The sequence below is a fragment of the Schistocerca cancellata genome, chromosome 1, assembly GCF_023864275.1.
Source record: "Schistocerca cancellata isolate TAMUIC-IGC-003103 chromosome 1, iqSchCanc2.1, whole genome shotgun sequence".
In the NCBI taxonomy this organism is placed as follows: domain Eukaryota; kingdom Metazoa; phylum Arthropoda; class Insecta; order Orthoptera; family Acrididae; genus Schistocerca; species Schistocerca cancellata.
In genome coordinates, this window is record NC_064626.1 from 1,136,203,729 (window position 1) to 1,136,225,044 (window position 21,316).

At 45.2% G+C, this 21,316-nt stretch overlaps 1 protein-coding gene across 1 annotated transcript; it reads right to left on the reverse strand.

Annotated features, from left to right (window-relative positions):
* Positions 1-219: 219 nt before the first annotated feature.
* LOC126134101 (glutamic acid-rich protein-like) lies at positions 220-20,054 on the reverse strand. Its single transcript, XM_049915192.1, has 4 exons — positions 19,469-20,054; positions 18,218-18,681; positions 17,890-18,071; positions 220-253 (listed from the first exon to the last, which is right to left on the reverse strand). Exons 1-4 carry the CDS (start codon positions 20,052-20,054, stop codon positions 220-222), a joined length of 1,266 nt encoding a protein of 421 aa, XP_049771149.1.
* Between the last annotated feature and the right edge of the window lie 1,262 nt (positions 20,055-21,316).

Sequence of the window (21,316 nt, forward strand, 5' to 3'; positions counted from 1 at the left end):
CAGCCTGATATTTACAGCTTGTTTTAAGCTACATAATTATTAATCTGAATTTATTGAACCTAATTAATTAAATAAATATCAGAATGGAAATGGTGTGAAAAATATTATCAAGACATGTATGTTTAAAATTTTTTGTTTTCGAAGTGTTTAAAATTGTTTTATTTTAAAATTTAATTATTCTGAAGCCCCTCTGGCACCAGCACACAGACCAGAGCAGGATCAAATATCGTTGACTTCTGCTGGTATAATGATCCTGTAACAGATAAAAGAAAATGTTAGCCATACCTAAACATAAAAAATGTAAAAAGTTGAAACTGATCAATCTAAATATAATTTATGCCTCAGATTAGCAAAATAACTTCAAACTCACTGATGTAGTAAGAATCATTAACTAGTATAAACGTCACTGAGTAAGCAGCTGCTTCTGGTGACTTCATTCCAAAGATTTTTAAAGTAATTTGAAATAACTTTTTGTTTGAAATTTTTAAAGTAAAGATGACATATGGGTAATTTTGCGATGACTTCATGAAGAAGCCACACATCACTATTTCTCACAGTTTCAGGGTCATTTAATCTGAATTTGAATTATAAAGAAACAATTACTTGAAGTCATATACACCTCATACTGTAAGCTTATAAGGAAACCACCGTTTAGAAAAATGTAGACGTTTTATTCTACCCACAATTATTTTTTGGCGAGTGAAACGGAATCAAAATGAAATAAAAGATGAAGTCGAAATGAATTTCAGAAATTACCAGTTCAGTGGAACTGAAATGTAAAAGAACAAAAAAAGGCGACATTTTAAAAAGATAAAATAACATTAAGTTTTAATTTATTGGCGCCACGTACTAGAGAGCTAGTTTAAAATGACCTCTTTTTGCTGAACATCTTGTAATATGTATTCTTAGCTGGTAATCCATTTCACTTTCATCCAGGCTCAATTTTTCTACGTAAAAGAATATGATATTTCTTTACATTACGTAATAATATTTAACATTTCTAATATTAACGTACCACCAGAGAAAAATGCACCAACGTACCTGTAATCCTCTTCAGACCCGGTGTAGCAGTAAGGCAGGAGACGCCACACACTTACCGAACTATTTTCCAGTATAAAACAAACTTCACAACAGTCAACAATCATTAACGCGCTTCACAAAGGTAAAATGGCTGTAAACCTAGCAGAGTCAGTGCAAGGCTTATAAACGCTTGTGGCGCTTCCCGTGGACGTCTATGGAAGCTATGCTGCGCGCGCATCTGCTGTACAGCCTTCCAGGGAAATTACAGTTTATTTCAAGCTTGGGAAAATTATTTTAATTCAAGCTAAATTTTTACAGCATGATGCAAACTGTGTAACAGGTTGATTTTTCAATCTCGATTTTTCAACTGAACCTAAACTCAATATCCACCTTGAAATAAGCTGTGTAACAGGCTGATTTTTCAATCTTGAATTTTCAACTGAACCTAAACTCAATATCCACCTTGAAATAAGCTTGAGTGCTAGCTGGGCTTCAACCGTAATTTATTCTGTAGTGTACATGCACAATAAGTAAGTTTTTGTTATTTGTATCCCAGCTGGTTTTTAAGGTCAGCTGCCATAAGAGAGAACTGAGTGAAAGTGTGCAAAGTGGGCTAACGGGCTGGTCTGCAAGTCAGCACAGAGAGAGAGAATGCAAGAAGGCATAATTGAGCCTTTTGATTAACGTATCCGTGTGCTGGTGCCGGCTCTGTTCGTTCTGCATCTGCATCTAAACTACCCAAGCCACTGTGAAACACATAGCCGAGTGAACTTCACGTTGTACTGCTTTTCTGGGCTTATTTCCGATTCAGTCGCACATAGTAAGAATGAGCTTTCCAGCACATGTATACCCATTGTAATTAGACTAATATTTTATCCACGATGTCGGTCCGAGTGATGTATAGGAGGTCGTTCGTTGTACATTCAAAGATTCCTCACTTAAAGATAGCTCTTGAAATTTTGTAAGCGGGCTGGTCGGGATAGTTTGCGTCTGTCTTCAAGCGCCTGCCAGTTCAGTTTTTGCCAGAATCTCCGTGATCCTCTCCCATGGCTCGGGCAAAATTGTGAGTAATCATACTATCCTTTGTGTATGTTTAATATTTCCTGTTAGAACAAACATCAAAAAAAGTTCTGCATCATCCCAGTTCCCAGAACTCCTGAAGATGGACGTTGACTGGATATTGTATCACATACACAGGCCCTTTGACTGTTCAGAGATCTCACTAAACCCGCCCAAAGATGTAAACAACCATGCATGAGTAAAGCCTATTAGACAGAGGGCGTCCGACAGCCGATCAGTTCCAGTCATCCCACCAGGAAGGAGGTAAAAAATGAAAATGTCGTGTGACTAGGGCCTCCTGTCCGGTAGACCTTTCGCCAGGTGCAAGTCTTTCGATTTGACGCCACTTCGGCGACTTGCACGTCGATGGGGATGAAATTATGATGATTAGGACAACACAACACCCAGTCCCTAAGCAGAGAAAATCGAACCCGGGCCCTTAGGATTGACATTCTGTCGCGCTGACCACTCAGCTACCGGGGGCGGCCAGGGGTACACGGCTCATGTTGTCTTTAGTTCAACCGTGCCTAGACGGCAAATACCGCAGTGCGATCGCGTCCGCATTGTTACTTTGTGCCAGAAAGGACTCTCAACAAGGGAAGTGTCCAGGCGTCTCGGAGTGAACAAAAGCAACGTTTTCGGAAATGGAGGAGATACAGAGAGAGACAGGATCTGTCGATGACATACGAGGTGTGGCTAGAAAAAAACCGGACTAGTACTGGTGAAACAATAAAACGAATGCAATAAGGCTGAAAGTCGCGTGGCCTGTCACGTGACTCTCGCTCCGCCTACTGCTCGAGTTTCATCTGCCTCCTGCACTCAGTCTGCCCGTGGCGTCTGTTTTAAGTAGTTGACGTTTTGTCTGTGCGTCGGAAAATGTCGAGTGTACAGAAAGAACAGCGTGTTAACATCAAATTTTGTTTCAAACTAGGAAAATCTGCAAGTGAAACGTTTGTAATGTTACAACAAGTGTACGGCGATGATTGTTTATCGCGAACACAAGTGTTTGAGTGGTTTAAACGATTTAAAGATGGCCGCGAAGACACCAGTGATGACACTCGCACTGGCAGATCATTGTCAGCAAAAACTGATGCAAACATTGAAAAAATCGGTAAACTTGTTCGACAAGATCGCTGTTTAACAATCAGAGCAGTGTCTGAGTTAACAGGAGTTGACAAGGAAAGTGTTAGGCAGATTCTTCATGAAAGTTTAAACATGAACAAAGTGTGTTCAAAAATGGTTCCAAAGTGTCTCACAATTGAACAGAAGGAACGCCGAAGAATGATTTGTTCTGACATCCTGGAAAACATTGAAAGTGATCCCACCTTCTTACAAAATGTTATTACTTGCGATGAATCGTGGTTTTTTACTTACGATCCCGAAACTAAACGCCAATCGATGCATTGGAAAACTCCTGGTTCTCCACGACAAAAAAAAGCACGAATGTCAAAATCGAAATTCAAGGCAATGATGATTTTTTTTTTTTTTTGACATCAAAGGGATTGTGCACATTGATTGGGTACCAGAGGGACAAACAGTGAATCAGCATTACTACATTAGCGTCCTGGCTACCCTACGTGAGCGAGTACGGAGAAAACGGAACGATTTGTGGAGAAAAAAGTCATGGATCCTTCACCAAGACAATGCCCCAGCTCACAGTGCGTTGTCAGTGAAGACGTTTTTGGCAAAACACAACATTCCCATCTTAGATCATCCACCCTACTCACCTGATTTGGCCCCCTAAGACTTTTTTCTTTTCTCTAAAGTCAAGTCAGCTTTGAAAGGAACTAGATTTGAGACTGTTGAAGCAGTAAAAGAAAAAGCGACGGAAGTAATGTATGGACTTACCGAAATTGATCTGCAGCATTGCTATGAACACTGGAAAATTCGTATGGAGCGGTGTACAGACCGAGGAGGAGAGTACATTGAAGGAGATAACATGAAATTGTAAATAATTGTAAATAAATGTTTTTCCAGCATCAGTCCGGTTTTTTTCTAGCCGCACCTCGTACCTCGCTCAGACCGCCCAAGGGCTACTACTGCAGTGGATGATCGCTACCTACGGATTATGACTTGGAGGAACCCTGACAACAACGCCACGATGTTGAATAATGCTTTTCGTGCAGTCATGTGACGTCGTATTACGACTCAAACTGTGCGCGGTAGGCTGCACGATGCGCAAATTCACTCACGACATCCATGGTGAGGTCCACACGCAGCACACTACAGATGGGCCCAATAACAAGCCGAATGGACCGCTCAGCACTAGCATCACGTTCTCTTCACTGATGAGTGTCGTATATGCCTTCAACCGGACAGTCGTCGGAGACGTGTTTGGAGGCAAGCCGACCAGGCTGAACGCCTTAGACACACTGTCCAGCGAGTGCAGCAAGGTGGAGGTTCCCTGATGCTGTGGGGTGGTATTATGTCGGGCCGACGTACGTCGCTGGTGGTCATGGAAGGCGCTGTAATGGCTCTACGATACGTAAATGCCATCCTCCACAGCGTATCTGCAGCATATTGGCGAGGCATTCGTCTTCATGGACGACAATTGGCGCCCCCATCGTGGACATCTTGTGAATGACTTCCTTCAGGATAACGACATCGCTCGACTAGAAAGGTCAACATGTTCTCCAGACATGAACTCTACCGAAAATGCCTGAGATAGATTAAAAAGGGCTGTTCATGGACGAGGTGACCTACCAACCACTCCGAGAGATCTACACCGAATCGCCTTTGAGGAGTGGGACAATCTGTACCAACATTGCCTTGATGAACTTGATGATAGTGTGCCACGATGAATACAGGCATGAGGACGTGCTACTGGGTTTTAGAGATACCGGTGTGTACAGCAATCTGGATGACCACCTCTGAAGGTCTCGCTATATGGTGGTACAGTATGCAATGTGTGGGTTTCGTGAGCAAATAAAAAGGGCGGAAGTGATGTTTATGATGATCTCTATTCCAATTTTCTGTACAGGTTCCGGAACTCTCGGAACCGAGGTGATGCAAAACTTTTATTCATGTGTATGCTTTTGATACTCTGTTTTCTGCTCCATCTCCTTTGTGTTAGTCCTATTTGATACAGTTTTTTCTACGTAAACTCCTTTTAAGACTAAATGCATTTTCCTAGTAGCCTCACAATGGATCGAAGTCAGCCACCTAACTTGCCTACGATTGAGACTGTGTACTTTGTATTTCGTATCCTAGCTAACTCTTACACCCAGGTATTTTCATGACTTGACTTAGTCCAATTGTAGCCTGCTGACTTTGTCGTCATAGGATACGATATATATTTTTTCTCTTGTGAAATGCGTAATTCCACGTTTCTGTACATTTACAGCAAGATGACAGTCTTTGCACCACTTTGACGCCTTGTTAAAATCTGACTGAATACCTGCTCAGTTTTTTTCAGACAGTACTGTGTGGTTGTAGCTTTCGCTACTTAACCCACTGTAAACGGAAAACTATTAACCGTATGGGTACAACTTTGTGAGAATGCTCTTCAGACTGTGTTTTGGTTCTAGTGTTAGTGTATTGACCGGTACTTGGACGCGACTTTGGGTTGAAGCGCAAGCATCGGTGTGCTCCACAGTTGCAGTCAGTCAGCATGGTTTTGGACAAGGTGATCAGTGCTTTACTGTTAAGGCTCTCTTATCAAAACGACAGCAGTGTTGCTACTGCTCTTCGCGAGTACCGATGCGTTAAAGGAATGAAGCATGGTGTTTGTGCCACACCGGGGTTGAAGAACGTGATTCGGAAGTACGAATTAACTGGCGATTTGGGAACTGCTCCTGGGACAGGCAGACGGCCAATTACGCCACAGAATAGAAGAAATCCCTGTCGGCCATGGACGAGAATGCTGGACGTAATATACTATCTTCAAGCAGTGCAAGAGCTTTCCTCGTATCTTCGAAATGCTTCCACAAAGTTTCATTGTTCTTCATCACTCGTTTCTCATGGGGGCCCTCTCACGAAGCAAAAGTTTAATTACAACCAATCCATACTTTAAATATATTAAACTAGAAACCCGCCTCGATTGCGAAAAAAGCACCTAGTGTTAACCTAGGTTTCAGCGTAGATAACTACACCTTCTTCAGAACAACAAAATCCACAAGTGCCTAAGAAGACCTTTGTCAATGATTAAAAGAACACCATAGCTATACATTTATAAACGAAAAAAGAAAAACACAAACAGTACATATGTACAAAGTCTAAACGACTACTTAACTTAATGGTATAACCTCCACCTCACACCGGCCTGTGTTCGATGGGCCATGACACGCCATAAACGTCCTGCGATTCAGATAAAAACTGGAAGACCGAAATTAACTGTTTTGAGGATTTTGAAGGCACATAAACATCATGCGTGTCATATCACACAGACACAGGCATTAACGCCGAAAGATATGCAAATACGCGTGCATTTCTGCCAATGGGCCTTGGAAATGATAAGAGGTGACAATGATTTTTTTAGATACGTTATGTTCACCGATGAAGCCACATTCAAAAACAATGACAAATTAAATCTTCATGATTGTCAGTATTGGTCTCCTGTCAATCCACACTGGCACAGGCCCATTGACAGTCAACACAAATGGTCGTTAATGGTCTGGTGTGGAGTTTTAAATGGTTGCTAGATAGGACCATGTTTTTTTGACCGAAGTGTTACTGGGAAACCTTATTTACAACTTCTCGGCGATAATTTGTTGGAGCTAATGGAAGATGTTGATTTAGAAAATAGGCAGTAAATGTGGTTCCAACAGGACAGAGCAGCTCCACATTATGCTAAAAATGTGCGGAACGTGTTAAATTTACGGTACCCTGGTTGGTGGATAGGACGTGGCGGACCAATTCAGTGGCCTCCAGGTTCACCAGACCTAACATCTCCTGATTTTTTCTTGTAGGGTTATTTAAAAAATATTGTTAATGAAAGACACGAAACGATATGAAGCAATGCATTCGAAGAGTGTGTGCAGCCATACCACGGGCTGTGCTGCTCAAAACTGTGGACAACTTTCACAGACGATTGACTTTATGCATTGAAGCAAATGGGGATAATTTTGAACAATTTCTTCATTGCTAATTTCATTAATTAAGCACCCCAAACTGTGAGAGGCAAGGGGACTCACACTAATGAAGCACCCCAACATGTGAGAGGCAAGGGTACTCACACTAATGAAGCACCCCAACATATGAGAGACTAGGGGACTCACACTAATGAAGCACCCCAACATGTGAGAGGCATGGGGACTCACACTAATGAAGCACCCCAACATGTGAGAGGCAAGGGGACTCACACTAATGAAGCACCCCAACATGTGAGAGGCAAGGGGACTCACACTAATGAAGCACCCCAACATGTGAGAGGCATGGGGACTCACACTAATGAAGCACCCCAACATGTGAGAGGCAAGGGGACTCACACTAATGAAGCACCCCAACATATGAGAGGCCAGGGGACTCACACTAATGAAGCACCCCAACATGTGAGAGGCAAGAGGACTCACACTAATGAAGCACCCCATGGGAACATCATTCTACTGCGTCCATGTCGTTGCTCCTGGGTAGCTCTAAAAGTAGGATACAGTACATTTTGTACAAAAATATCTTAATTTGGTTTAATGAAAGAATTGGTGCATATTTTTTATCGATTTGATGCGTCTTTCTCGGATAATTCTAAATAAATCAGAGTTCTTCCCCAATTTTACTTTTTTCTCGATTTCAGTGCCTCCTGTCAATGGTTTAAAAAATGTTTAAGACAAAACTTGATTACTTTTTTATGGAGAATCCGAATCTGCAATAAAAATGAAGGTTTCCATTTAAGATTTAAAAGTTGCCTCCTGCCTCACCCAAGGGGGCTGGAGGTCACGTGTAGTATCATTTGATGTCCCCCTTTGAGCTTACGAACTTGTCTTACCCACTATTTTTACCCAATGTATAGTTTTCGAGATAATCTCATCCGAAACTTCAGATGGACCACCCTGTACATGGCAGCCAAACCATTCAACCTGTCATCCATCATACTGTCGTACGAAGGTAAGAGTTTATCAGTTTAAGCGAAGAGAAGGTGGACTCCACACTACAAGTAGATACTGGTAATGTAGGAAGAATTTGTAAAAGCATTTTTATCTCAGGGAAAAATTCATTTGTGTCTTGATGTACCTCTGCTGCTGTTTGAGGGGGATGTTCCCTGTCTCCCCATAGCTCCTTCCAAAGAGTTTTTTCTCTGGATGACGAGAGAGGATGAGGCAAGTCGCTGCTACAAACACGTGGAGCTGCCACTAAAAGAGTTCAGAATTTCTGTTTTTACGATGGCACTTGGTAGAAGGGTGAACAGGTCGAGAACTGAAGAGTGCTGCTCTCGAAAAGCGACTCCTCAACTGTCATAATACAAAATCGATGAAAGGAAGGAATGCATTCAATCTGATACAAGACACGACGTGACATTATTCTCGAACTCGAAAGAACGAAAAAGAAAGAAATGCTGCATCAGACAAAAAAACGTGTGTATGCATTAAAGGTTTATTTTACCTGTAGTATTCCTTAGCATCAAGTGCTTCTATATTTGAGCAATGAGCAGAACGTTTGGCGATTCTGGGTGCCTGCACAGGGATGTCAAAAAGTTCTGAGAGGTCTGTCTAAAAAAGTATCCGACCTTTGATTTTCCCTCGCAAAATAGAGACGATAGCGCGGCGCCACTGTACACAGTAAATGAAGAGACCCCTATGCGCATGCGTGAATTTTGTCCCCGCCTTCCAGTGCCCCAGTCGGTGCCTGTCGGTCGCTGAGTGAGGAGCTACACAACGTGTTCGTCGGATTACCGATTCTCTCAAGATGACTGAACGTGTTGAGCAAAGATACTGCATCAAATTTTGTCAAAAGCTTGGTGGTTCTCAAAGCGAAACAATTCGTAAGATTCAGCAGGTGTTTGGAGAAGATGCGATGGGTGTAACACAAATTAAGGAGTGGTTCAACCGATACAAAAATGGCTGCACATCAGCACAGAGTGACCAGTGCTCTGGCAGGCCCCAAATTGCTCGGAATGCAGCTGTTGTTGAGAGGGCGCAAAATTTGGTAATGGCAGATCGTCGTTTGACTGTGCAGGAGATTGCCCAAGAGGTTGGATTGAGTAAATATTCTGCACATGCAATTTTGCGTAATGACGTCAACATGCACCGAGTGGCTGCGAAATTTGTGACCAAGTTGTTGTCGCTGGAACAAAAAGACCCCTGTTTTGACTTTGCACACGACGTTCTGCACACCACCAACACTGATCCTGAGTTTCTGATCACCGTGATAACTGGAGATGAGTCATGGGTGTACGGGTACGATCCAGAAGATAAAAGACAGTCATTGCAATGGAAGCATCCCGAGTCTCCAAGGCTGAAGAATGTGCGGCAGGTGTGAAGCAAAATCAAGGTGATTCTGACTGTCTTCTTTGATGTCCGTGGAATTGTGCATCACAAATACGCACCAGGAGGACAAACAGTGACAAAAGAGTACTGCCAAGATGTTCTCCGCTGACTCCGTGACGCATTTCGGCGCAAAAGACCAGACATGTGGACGGCGAAAAACTGAAACTGCATTAAGACAACGCCCTCGCACGTTCATCCCACTTGATCCAAAATTTCTTGGCCAAACATGGAACTGCAGCAATTTGTCAAGCTTCCTACTCTCCAGACATGGCTCCTTCGACTTCTGGTTGTTTCCAAAATTGCAGACGCCACTAAAAGGATCCTGTTTTGAGAATAGAAAAGAGATAATGCTGAACACGAGACGATAGATCCGAACACCATTCCAATAGAAGACTTACAGAGATGTTTCCAGCAGTGGAAGGATCGGTGGACTAGGAGTGTGCAAGCACAAGGGGCCTACTTTGAAGGCGATTAGGACCCCTACCCCATTAGGCCTTCGAAATATTTTTTCTGGCCAAAGGTCGGATACTTTTTAGACAGACCTCGTACAATATGACACACCTCTTGGAAAATGTCTTCATATTTCGTTTCTACGTATCGTTCCAGTTATTACACGGTCTACCATCTCATAGCAAAGGTTTAGATCTAATGCAACAGCCTGAAGTTGCCATGAAAGCGAATCAGTAATTTCAAATACAGCGGCGGTTACCGTCAAAGTTAAGACAAAGTCATATCATTGAATAGAAGCCAGAAGACTTGCACTTCCCGATGACAGAGAACTTCTGTCCACTTCTTCAAGGAACTGTATGGTAGAGTCAAAGAGCTTTTTCAGTTGAAGGAGTGCGTCATGCCTTTCAAGCCAGCGTAACTTTTTTCGACTCTGGGTAATTTTCAAGGATAGCTCGCTTGATAAATTCAAACTTTTTGCTGACCCACGCACAAAACTGGTATCACGACTTACAACTCCCACCATATTGCGAATACTAGGCAAGCTACAGGCCCTCACGAAAACTAGGTTTGGTTTATGTGCTGCGCAATGCATATCAGTTGCTAGCGGTTGAAGCCGCTCGCTTTATTCGGGATTGTACGCCACTAAACTTCCCAGACATGTTGGCACCTCCAAATTATTAACTTGTAGGCTTACTTAATTTAATTGTTGAACGATTTGATCGCTTAATGCAGCACCAGCCATGTCAGTTGCAGACAAAAAGCATATGAAGTCTTCGTGTATTGTGCTTTTTGTGAATTCAGATACTTAATACATACACTGAGGTGTTCTGTACCACTGGCATCCGTTGTTTTTTTTTTTTTTCCCTTTATTGAATTTCAATTCCCCCCGAAGGGGGCGGGCTGGCAGCAGCTTAGGACGCCGCTCTGCAGCCTACAGATTTTCTGACAAAGAGCAGGAGAATAAATAATAATAAAAAACAGGCGATAAAATCGGGGACTTAGTGAGTAACAAGGTGAAAAGAAAACGTGGAAATTAAAACAAACAACAGGGGGATGATGAAGCGAATAAAAATACATACGTAGCAGAAAGGGAAAGAATAGACAATTAAAAAAACACGGCGACAGTCTGGATTCTGTTCGCAAAGGATATAAAATTCACATCCAGCGACAGCATGGTTTCTGTTCGCAACACGTGAAAGACAAACAACACTGAATAGTCACTAGAACACTGCACAAAAAAGTCGGCAAAGGTGACACCACAGTCGAGAGCAGGTGGGGGTAAACGGGACAGAAGATGGGAAAACAAAAAGGGGGGGAAAGGAGAGTAAAAGCGAAGGGAGGGGGGACCGGGAAAGGAGCTGATGGAGGATGAGGACCCATAAGAGGGGTGGGGGGCAGACGCGACAGGGAGAGGGGGTAGGCAGAGGAGGGGAATACAAAAGGACTGGGGGGGAGAAGGGAGGTAGGGAGAGGTGTAGTGGGGAGGAAACAGGACGGAATGGGGGGGGGGAGAGGGAGCCCAGGGAAAGGACCGCGGAAAGGAGGGGGAGGGAGGATCAGAGTTGATAGGAAGGATAAATGGAGGGAGAGAGAGCATCATCCGGGAGGGGGAGTTGACGGAAGCCACCTTGGGAAAGGAGATGGAGGGTGTAGAGATGGAGGGTAGGGGGGACACAACAGTGAAGACGTGGCAGGGGGCGAGGATGGGAGAGGAGAGGAGCAACCAGGGGTTGAGGGGGTTCAAGACGGCGGGAGGTGTAGAGGATGCGGATATGTTCGAGGAAGAGGAGCAGATGGGGGAAAGGAATGAGATCATAGAGGATCCGCGTGGGGGACGGGAGGCGGATACGGAAGGCGAGGTGGAGTGCATGACGCTCAAGGATCTGGAGGGACTGATAGAATTTGGGGGGTGGGGGCAGATATCCAGGCAGGACTGGCATAACAGAGGATGGGACGAATTAAGGATTTGTAGGTGTGGAGGATGGTAGAGGGGTGCAACCCCCATGTCCGGCCAGAGAGGAGTTTGAGGAGGCGGAGACGGTTGTGGGCTTTGAATTGGATGGATCGGAGATGAGGGATCCAGGTGAGGTGACGGTCAATGGTGAGGCCAAGGTAGGTGAGGGTGGGGGTGAGACGGACAGGACGTGCGCAGACAGTAAGGGAGAAATCCAGGAGCCGGAAGGAGCGAGTGGTACGACCTACGATGATTGCCTGGGTCTTGGAAGGATTGAGTTTCAGGAGCCATTGGTTACACCATGCAGCAAAAAGGTCAAGGTGATGCTGGAGAAGGCGTTGGGACCGTTGGTGGGTAGGAGCGAGGGCGAGGAATGCGGTGTCATCAGCATATTGCAAGAGGTGCACTGGAGGGGGGGGTTGGGGCATATCTGCCGTGTACAGGAGGTAGAGGAGAGGGGAGAGGACAGAGCCCTGGGGCACACCGGCAGAGGGGTAGAAGGTGTGGGAATTGGCATGATGGATGGTAACGTAGGAGGGGCGGCGGGAGAGGAAGGAGGCCACCAGATGGATGTAGTTGATAGGAAGGGCGTAGGTTTGGAGTTTAAACAGGAGACCGGGATGCCAGACACGGTCGTAGGCCTTTTCAAGGTCAAGTGAGACAAAAATGGCGGAGCGACGGGAGTTAAGCTGGAGGGAGAGGAGATGAGTGAGGCGGAGGAGTTGGTCATCAGCAGAGAAGGAAGGTCGAAAGCCACATTGGGTGTTTGGGAGGAGGTGGTTTTGGTGGAGGTGGAGATGGATGCGCCGGGAAAGGATGGATTCCAAGAGCTTGCTGAACACCGATGTGAGACAGATAGGACGATAGGAAGAGGCATCAGATGGAGGCTTATTGGGTTTGGAGAACATCAGGATACGGGAGGTTTTCCACAGGTCGGGATAGAAGCCAGTGGCAAGGATGACATTGTAGAGGGCGGCAAGGAGGGAAAGGAAGGAGGGAGGGCAGTGTTTGAGGTGGCGGTAGGTAACGCAGTCGTGGCCGGGAGCAGTGTTGCATTTAGTGCGGAGTGTGAGGCTGATGTCCTGTGTAGTGATGGGAGTGTTAAGTGCAGATGGTGGGGTGTGGCCCAGGTACTGGAAGCTAGGAGCAAGGGGAGGAACAGAGGTATCTGTACGGTCCATGACATCAGGGAAGAGGGAATAATCAAAGTGGGGATCATCTGGGATGGAAAAAACATCAGAGAGGTGGGAGGCAAAGTGGTTGGCCTTACTGAGGTTGTCAGGAAAGGGACGGTCATTAAGGAGGAGAGGGTACTGGGGGGCGGGGCGGTTCCCAGTAAGGCAGTGGAAAGCAGACCAATACTTGGAAGAGTTTATGGGGATCGTGGTGTTGAGTTGTGTACATGTCTGGCGCCAGGCTCGGCGTTTCTTCGCAACAAGCAGGTTGCGGATGTGTCGCTGTAATTGCCGGTGGCGGGTAAGTGTATCCCGGTCACGAGTGCGGAGAAAAGAGCGGTAGAGGCGGCGGGACTCGCGAAGGAGAAGGACGGCCTGTGGAGGCAGGGCGGGGCGGTGAGGGTGGATGGCTTTGGTGGGGATATGGGTGGCGATATGGGTGGCGTCAGACAAGGTCTGGTGCAGGAAGGCAGCAGTGCGAGAGATGTCATCAGGAGACTGGAGGGTAAGGTCGTGGCTGTCAACCTGGGTGTGAATGGAATCCCGGTAGGCATCCCAGTTGGCACGGGAGTAATCATGGACAAGTTTAGGAGGGACGTCAGGGCGAGGAGCGTGGCGGGGATGGCGACTGTTAGAGATAGTGAGGAGGACAGGAGCATGATCACTGCCAATGAGGTCAAGGACATCCGCCGTGATGCGCCCAAGGAGGTTGGGAGAGGCAAGGACTACATCAGGAGTGGTGTTGGATTCGGGCCAGGTGTGCTGAGGCAGGGGAACCAGGTCTCCCTGGAGAGTGGTGAGAAACTGATGCCACCGCCAGAGGTCGGCAGGATCACGGCTGTGGATATTGAGGTCGGCGGCAATCACGTAGGTGGAGAAGGTGCGGTCAATGTGGGCCAGGAAATCGTACGGGATGGGGGGTGAGGGCGGACATAAATGGTGGCACAGGTGATGGTAAGGGCGGGGAAGAAGAGGCTGAGGGTGAGATGCTCGGCAGGATTGTTAAGGAGAGGTTGGGGCCGGACAGGGAGGTGCTTGAGGTGGCCTATAGCAACTCCGCCACGTGCCAGAGGGTACGGGTTATCTGCGATGTAGGGTGTAAGGGGCAGTGGAGACGGAGATACGGGGCTGAAGGAAGGTTTCATTTAGGATGAAGGCATCCACGTGGTGCTGACGTAGGGTGTGGAGGAAGAGGAGTTTGTGGGTGGGCAGGGAGTGAATGTTGTGGTACAGGATACGGTACGGTTGTTGTACCATGGGAGTGGAGAGTTAGACGAGGGTGGTGAGGGGGGTGAAGGTGAAGTGGGCCTGATTGTGGGAGTAAGTGGCATAGGTGGTAAGATGGAAGATGGAACGGGCAGCGAGGGCGATTTGGGAAAGAGTGTGGGAGCGCTGGAAGGGGTGGATGTTTTGGAGCACAATGGTGGTGAAACGGATGATGTCCTCAGCAGTAGGGGGAGGGCGGAGCGAGTTGTTGGGGTGGATGGGGTCATCAACAGGACGGACAGGGACGGTGAGCTCAGGGGTTACTGGAGGAGGTTTCGCTTTACACTTCGAGGAGTAGGTAGGATAGGGTTCATTACAAGTGTTGCAGGAGGGGGGAGAGGTGAGGTTGGGGCAATGCTTGAGGAAGTGGGAAGCTTTGCAGAGGGGACAAGTAGGGGGGTTCTTGCAGGCAGAGGTAACGTGGTCGTTGTAGGTGAGACAGCGTTGGCAGCGGTAGGATTGGACTGGGGAACGGGAGGGGTCCACCTTATGGCGCTGATTGTAGATGAGGGCTCCCTCGGTGAGGAGGCGGTCAATGGAGGAGGAGGATTCAGTGAATATCCGCATGAGAAAAGTCGGCCCGGCATCATTGAAGATGCGACGGGCCGAGCGGATTTCGATGTCGGGCCGGGAGGTGAGTTCCGCCAACACCTCAGCCTCCGTGATCACGGGGCTAAGCTTCGTGATCACAGCGGTGAAGGTCGGCGGACGTCGGGGAGGTTGAGGCTGACGGGGAGAGGACGGGGTGTGGTAGGGGGTGAGGGTTGCACGTTGGCCAAATTGGATACGAGGGATGCGGGAGAGGAGGTCGGTGTGGAAGGAAGCATTGGGGGATTTTATGAGGACCGAGTCCTTGCGAGGAATCAGTTGGGAGATGGGAGCATTGGGGCAGTATTTCCGGATGGCGAGAGTGAGGGAGCGGGCATCAAGGAATTGAGGGTCAGGATTGGAGAGGACAAAGGTGTGGGTGGCAGGCGTGGCGGGGGCGGGGGTCGGGGCCGCGTACATGGGAGTGGGTGGGCCACGGGGATTGGGTTTTTTTTTTGGAGGAGACTTCGGGGGAAGGGTCAGCATTCGGGCGCTTGGAAGGTTTCGTGGACACCACTGGGTGGGGAGGGGGCAGGGGGACGGGTTGCAGGGGGAGATGGCGGGGGCAGGACCACCCTGAGCAGCGGAAGACGCAGACGGTGGGGGCGTGGGTGTCACTGAGACTGTGGAACGTCGAGCAGAGATCCGTGCTGGCTTGGAGCCTGTCGGAGGCGGTGCGGGGAGCGGCGGAAAGTCTGTAGCTGTCGATGGGGCGACAGTGATAGGGGAAGAGGAGTTGGGGGTGGTTACAGCCGAAAGTGGCGCAGGGGTGGGGTGGACAGGGAGAGAAGGAAGGACGGGAAGTGGGGTGGAGGATGAGCTCCATGTGATGGTGGTTGGAGCAGCGGAGGGAGAGGTGAAAATGATAGTGGTAGTGGTGGTGGGTTGGGACATGGTGGCGGCGCGCGAGAAGGGCGGCGGCGGCGGCGACCAGACGGCGGCGGCGGTGACCAGACGGCGGCGGCGGCGGCGTTGGCGGCGGCAGGCGGCGAGCACCGGCAGGCGGTGACCAGGCGGCGGCGGCGGCGGCGGCGGCGGCGGCGAGCACCGGTAGGCGGCGGCGGCGGCGGCGGCGGCGAGGACCGGCAGGCGGCGACCAAACGACGGCGGCGGCGGCGACGGCGGCGAGCACCGGCAGGCGGCGACCAGGCGGCGGCGGCGGCGGCGGCAAGCAGTATTGACGACGAGCAGACGGCAAGGCAAGGGTGGGGATCTTCCACGTCGAGGGTGCACCCTGGGAGTAGCCCAGGCAGTGAAACTCTTGGACGAAGAAGTGAGGGAATCCAACCCTCGAATGTGTGGCATCCGTTGTTTCGTCTCCAAGGACATCATAATGTTTTGCTTTTTCACTTTGTCGAGTACCTTTTTCATAATGACAGAATGGCAACAATCAATCAGCTGATTCTGAGTAGCTTTGCTCAGATATGGGGCATTTTTTTGGCGCTGTCTCTAAAAGTTTTTAGAGAGACGAATCCCCTGAGTCAATGTCAAATTTTAAAATCGCTCGAAATTTTCCTTGACTCATTTCATCACTCACACACCCATCATCTAGATGGCCTCTTAACGGTATGTTTTCTCGCCCACATAATGTGAACGTCTTTACTACAGGAATCAGCCGCTCTCTGTTTGATTTAATCATTTTCAGTGTCTCAAATTCGATTAAATTATTTACAGCTCTGACACTATCCTGCGCAGACGGATCCACTTCTTCACTTCCACCATACTCATTAATCATTATAGCAGGGCCGGCCAGAAATTCTGCATTCGTGCAGTGCTCCTGCACACGTGCAACTTCCGGTCACAGCGTGCACACCGCAGCCGTCAGCGTTCATGTAGTGCATGTTTCTACGCACAGATGTCGCTTTATCCTCTTGCTGAGATACTCTGTACCGGCACATTCTAGTGCTCTTTCCACAGCTTGCAAGCCAACCATGGGAAGGTATTTCACGTATTAAACATTTAAAATACTGTCACAGTCTACTCATTGAGACATCTACTTTTATGTTAACAGCTTAACCCAGTAAAACATGTAATACAGTTAACAACCGTGGGTTTTTATTAAGGAAGCTGGACAGACGGCAGGTAAATACGCGTAATGTTTTTGAGCTAGTATTTAAGAAAGAGAGCACTTAGCGACTTCCAACGAATCTTATTCATGATTTCAAATAACATTAAACTAGTGCAAGGTTTCCTATAACTAATTCTCGGTGCCCTCAGTTAAACCCACATAATTTCTCTCTCACTGACCTTTGAACAGAATGATAACCGCAGACCTCTCGATGATCACCTGTTATTTCAATACCATTATTGCTATATCTTTCATCAGTTCCGTCTGAAATCTGAATAATAACCGACAGTTAGATGAATGTTATGTTTTATCGACTTCAGCTGAGCGTAGCCCTTCACACATTAAAAAAAAAAAAAACCTGTATGTAAGTATACATTGAAACAATTGGTTTAATGACCAATTTGCCTCTTGCTTGTACCACATAAACAGCAAAGTGGAGCCGCCGCCGTTCATTTAGGACACATGTCTAATAACAGATGTCGCTGTCGCTCCCTGTCGCACAGGTGCGCACATGTGCAGCACTTCCGCACGTCTGCACACTGTGCAGCGTTTGGCCGGCCCTACATTATAGCCTTCCATTAGTTTTGTTGTCCTGCAAATACGGATTGGCCAGTCACTTAGTTCTTCATCCTCACTTGGTCTCTTACCTACGAATGGTATAGTGATAAGGTTATCATTAATTCTTATCATTACGTCATTGGTCCCGAAATTTAACCATCCTTCATGTTTACTAAGAAAATCGGCAACCCCCAGCATATCAACACTTAGTCCACTAATTACTAAGAAATTCTGCTTAATTGCTACCCCCTTTACCACTATGGGTAGAAATATTTCTTGCTTCACCACTTTTTTGATTTTTCCTGTTGCTACAATTATATTTAGGCCACTTACTGTGGCATCCTTACCACTTGCTTATTTGCTGGGATTTCATTAACAAAATTTTGGGACACAGCACACACCTCTGATCCTGTATCAATCAAACAATTTACATTTTCATCAAAAACGCTTACCTCTACTATAGGCTGTCCTAAATACTCTCTTTTATTTGCAGGTTCTACCTCGTCTAGTAAATCCTGCAAAAATATGTCAAAACCTATGTTCTGTGTGGATATCATATTCATGTTTACCGGGTCTTATTACTACTAGTGACAGCTCCTACCAGTCTGTCCACTATCGCTAAATTGAAACATGTTTCTAGTGTTTCCTTTTCTGTATTTACCTCTGTTTCTGCGACCCTATACAAGGTGTTGTCAGCATTATATATTTCCTCCTCTTCTTCCTTTTCCTCCTCCTCTTCACTACTCTCAATTACTTCAAATAACCTGTCAAGCACCCTTTCGACCCCTGCTCCATTATTGATTCCACAACTGTCAGACAGTTCCTCCTCTGTTTCACCGTGCAGATTTACCTCCACCTCCTGATTCAAAATCTTATTATTAGTACTTATCTCCTCTACAAATGTGTTCTTATGACAAGTGTTACTACTACTGTGCTCCCTTAACTCTACATTGGTTGATTCTCTTTCCTCTTGCTGCTCCCAGTTATTCTTCCCTTCTTTCTTAGTAACTACATTAATACTAGGTGGTTGTACTGGTGCCGTTCTTACAAATGGTTTCGAAAGCGGGTTCAACTGGTAATGTTGTCTATGAGCGCCAGCCTTCACGTAGACTCGTAGCAGTTTTCCTGTTGATGTATGTCACCGCTAACTGACATTCTCCGCCAGCTGGTTGTGTCATCTCCTGGCAGCTGTCTACAGTCCCCATACTGATCTCGGTCACTGACCCGATTATCTTATTATATCCAGCCTCTGCCTTGTGATCAACCTCGGTATCCGCTTCCTCTCTGTCCACTCATTCTGTTTATGTTTACCTCGGCTCGATTTTCATTCTGCCTTACAGGATATCGATACTCTCTCCTCACGCTGTCCTCCTCTTTTAGTACAGATTCTACACATTCAAGATATTGCACCAATTTATCTACATTATCTCTAGGTGCAGATATAATCTTTTTCTTCCAATACCAAGGTAGCTTACTTTCTACCCCCATAACTATTTGTTGAGTTTCTACCTTAGTACTAAGGTAGGATAGAGTAGTTACCCACCTCTGTATGAATCTTTTTATCCCTTCTTTCTTGGGCTTGTATTTTTCCCCAGACCAAAACTGATTTAGCACATCTATTTGTTTACGCTTTCCCCAGTACTCTTGAAAGAAACTTGCTTAAATTCCTGTAACTTATTATATTTATGTGAGGCCAAGTTGCCCCAGATTTGTGCCTCCCCCATTAAGTTAGAAGTAATAAACCCAATCTTCTGCTTATCACTCCACACTTTACACAAGATATCCTCAAAGTCATTCCAAAATTCACATGGATGTACACTTTTATTTGGATCAAACTTGAAAAACTGACTATGTGTGACATAAGCAATCTCAGTTGATTCTATTATTCCACTAGAAATAATGCTACCACTACTTTTAGTAACACACTGTTCTACTTTTGTTATTCGACAGTCATGCTCAGACAGTTGCTCCTTCACACTGTTACTGAATTGTTTAAGATGGGTTTCCAAGCCATTGACTTTATTTATTACATGTGCCCCAAGTTTTTCACACTTATCTTTACTTTCTTTCGATTTACATTCTAATACTGCGTGATTTATTTCACCATAGTTTTCCACCCCTTGGATATGTTCACGAGCCTTGACTATCTCTGATTTAACATGCACTTTAAACTGTTGGTGGTCATCAGTAACTTGTTCGATCTGTGTTGTTAATTCACTTTTTACTTTAACAATAGATTGTGTACATTCATGTTTAACCTGATTGATTTCAATTTTTACATTATTGTTAAGCACTGCCATGTCAAACTTCGAAAATTCTCTTAGATCTGAATTTTTTTTATCCAGTTTAGATTCTATTTCAACACTCATATTTCTCATTTTTGAATCTAACCCACTCATTTTTGTATCAATATCAGACTGCATTTTACTTATTTTAGATTCCATCTCATCACTTAATAATGTACCCATTTTTGTCATATTAGAATCTAACCCACTCATTTTTGTCAATAGATGTGTAACTTCAACATTTTTCACAAAATACTTACAGTGCCTCTTAGCAGCTAAAATTTTGGCAGTGCATTTCTTTCATTGTCTTCTTCCTGTGTAGGTTTCAACATGTCTTATTGGACCATTCCCTGGTATAGATTATCATCTTTACTGTGTCCATTGTTGTTGAGTATAACAATGACACCATTGTACCGCTCATGGATTACTATCTTCTTCTGCACACATTCAGCAAATAATTTTGTGAGTTTCTTTCGGGTACTTTGGCTCCATCTTTAATTATTTCTGTTGATACACCATTATGTTCCAGCACCTTCTCTTTCTTCATACCTTAAATGACATTATATGCTTCATCTGAAATTACCTTTCAAACATCATTGTCATCATCTTTAATTATCTGAATTGTTTCATTTCTCCAACTATGCAAACATTTAAAGAAATCTTTGAATTTTTGCAGAATGTTGTGGTTAGTGTTAGCTACTATGTCATCTTAGTTCATGAACTATGATGTTTACTTAATATATTTTTATTTGCTCTTTATATTTTCGTTGCTTTCATTCATTTACCGAATCAAATTTTTGCTATGCCAGCTCAAGTCATCTCATAGACATTGTCAAATAGTTTATCGACTTCGGAATGTTCTACCAGTTTTCTATTATTGTTTGCTCCAAACTCTTGCTTTTTCTTAAATAGCTCTTTTGTACATTTCAAGATTTTCTTTGTATACAGTATTTTTATTTATTTATTTATTTTTTATTAATTGCAACATCTATAGTGTTCCTAACTACTCTCACTGAATTATTGTACCATTTGTTTGTGTCTAAATAATCTTAATCTTTATTTGCTTAGATGATGCTTTGTTGCTTAATTTAATCCAATTTACCTCCTAATAAACCGCTTTGATATCCTACCTGGTGAGTTCTTTTCTAACAGTGTATTCACTTTTACTCTGCAACTTACTAGTTTAATATCATTTGAAATTAAAAGTGATTTAGGAAAGATATAGTCTGTATGATTTCTTTATTGTTTGAAGAAATATTGTCAGTTGTATGTCCACTGATATTTGGTATTTGACAAATCAGTTTTCTGGTAGGCTTCTTATGAAAGAACTTGTTAAAAACAAATATGTTGTTTTTCTCTGCTATCAAATGTAAGTTTTCCTTATGAAGACTCATTCTTCAATCAACATCTTAGTGTGGGGACTTGAATGTTTTTTATGGAATATCCTCTATATTTTTAAAATAAGTCTTGTTATT